We start from the raw sequence: 1,855 nt of genomic DNA on the forward strand, positions 1-1,855 counted from the left end.
CGGGGCATTTTAACGAGTACGAGTACAGGAGACCAGTATCGGGCCCGATACCAGTATCAGTGCATCCCTAGTATTTATGATCTTGTGAATCTGTTTTTTTATTATACATATACTTGAGCAAAAAAAGGTGGTTGTGAAACAAGTGTCTTTCCATCAGCATTCCTTTTGTCACTCACTAATCTCTTTTGATGTAAGACACTTCTCGCCTCAGTTCTTCCAGTCTTAATAATCTTGTTTAAACTCAACAATACTGAATTGATCAAGCCTGTCTTGTCCTGTTTATTTATCCTTCCTTGACACTGAGCTTTAGACCCTGCAGGCCCTGATTGCATGTCCCCCCATGTATCATCTGATGAAGTCTATTCCCCTTTTCACTGAGACTCAGAGACCCTGCACATCCACACCCATGATGGATAACTTGTAAGTTTCAGGCTACTTTGCTGCCCTAATTAAGTAATTATTTCTGTAATTATACAATGTGTTGTGGCCTGGATCTGGAATAAATTATAACTTGATATCCATTCCGTGCATTTACCAGCTTAAAATGCCTAAACTACATTCAAAATTAGAAAGAGGCACAAGTGTGATTGATTTTAAACTTAGGTCTTATCTATAATGCAAGATTGTCATATGCCACCACATAATTCTTTTTAGACCAGAACTACCAAACATCCACAGCATACATTAGTTTCAAACTTCATTGAACTGGAAATTCTCCATTCAGAAGTGTGTCTTGATTTTAACTGGAGTGAAATATGAAGGGAAGCATCTGTTTGTACAATGATACCAGATGTATCATTCATAATAAATGAACAGTCTTATCTTTTAGTTTGCTTACAAGTTTCAAATTAAGATGGAAATGTTAAATATGAAATATGTGGACCTGACTGTAGCTGAACTACTCTGATTGACTTCAATTAATCAACATAAGTTTGTGCAAATCACAGCAAATTCCTGTCCCAAAAAATAAAAAAATACATTTCTGGGACCAAATCCACTTTTTAGTGCGGTCTGCCTACCACTTACTATAAAATTACTATTAAAAGATTGGTGAACTGCTGTTAAAGAAGAGAAGAATTAGCCTGTCTGCTGCTGCGTGCCATTTACTGCATTGAAATGAGAGGATAGCATTTTTTTATTCATTTTTAATAAATTGACCATAATCTTATGTCTTGTAGTGTTCGGCTTGTGAATGAGTTCAGCAATATGCCTGTCCCTTCCAAGGCTAAACAGCAAGGTAAAGTCTTTCCAGAGTTGATTTAAAAAAAATATTTTTATTCCCCCTTCTGTATTTGTTACATTATCCTTTTCTCTTTTTTAGCTGCTGGAGAGAAGATAATGAAAGACCTTAGAGTGGGTGCTCCTTTTGAACCCACATATATCTATAAACTCACCCTCATCAAATCAGGCCTTTCTGAGAAGGTAAGCATTATGAAGACTGGGCTGATTTTGATAAAGTGTGGGTTTTGCTTCGGTCCTGTTCTTTGAGGGTGTCCAGTGGTACACATTTTGAATGTCTCCTTTATCTTAAAGGGGTCATATGATGCGATTTCAATTTTTCCTTTCTCTTTGAAGTGTTACAAGCTCTTGGTGCATAAAGAAGATCTGTAAAGTTGCAAAGACTAAAGTCTCAAATCCAAAGAGATATTCTTTATTAAAGTTAAGTCAACCACGCCTACCTAAAACGGCTCGTTCTAACACACCCCACATGTCTACGTCACGATGTGAGAAGATTTGCATAACGCCGCCCAAATATTCACGCAAAGAAAGAAGGCGTAACTTAAAAATATTTGGCTGCACAACTGTTGATAATTCTAATAATAAATCAGCATATTAGAATGATTTCTGAAGATCA

The 1,855-nt window shown here is 36.5% G+C and overlaps 1 protein-coding gene across 1 annotated transcript in view; it reads left to right on the forward strand.

Moving 5' to 3' along the window:
• LOC107715442 (ubiquitin carboxyl-terminal hydrolase 10-like) overlaps window positions 1–1,855 on the forward strand; it is a 36,501-nt gene that overhangs the window by 24,564 nt on the left and 10,082 nt on the right. The window contains exons 7-9 of the mRNA XM_016521586.1: window positions 311–420; window positions 1,179–1,237; window positions 1,322–1,422. Coding sequence (XP_016377072.1) covers window positions 311–420; window positions 1,179–1,237; window positions 1,322–1,422 — 270 coding nt within the window. The remainder of the gene's footprint in view (window positions 1–310; window positions 421–1,178; window positions 1,238–1,321; window positions 1,423–1,855) is intronic.

Source organism: Sinocyclocheilus rhinocerous, unplaced genomic scaffold (assembly GCF_001515625.1).
Source record: "Sinocyclocheilus rhinocerous isolate Xijiao unplaced genomic scaffold, SAMN03320098_v1.1 scaffold539, whole genome shotgun sequence".
NCBI classification, from domain to species: domain Eukaryota; kingdom Metazoa; phylum Chordata; class Actinopteri; order Cypriniformes; family Cyprinidae; genus Sinocyclocheilus; species Sinocyclocheilus rhinocerous.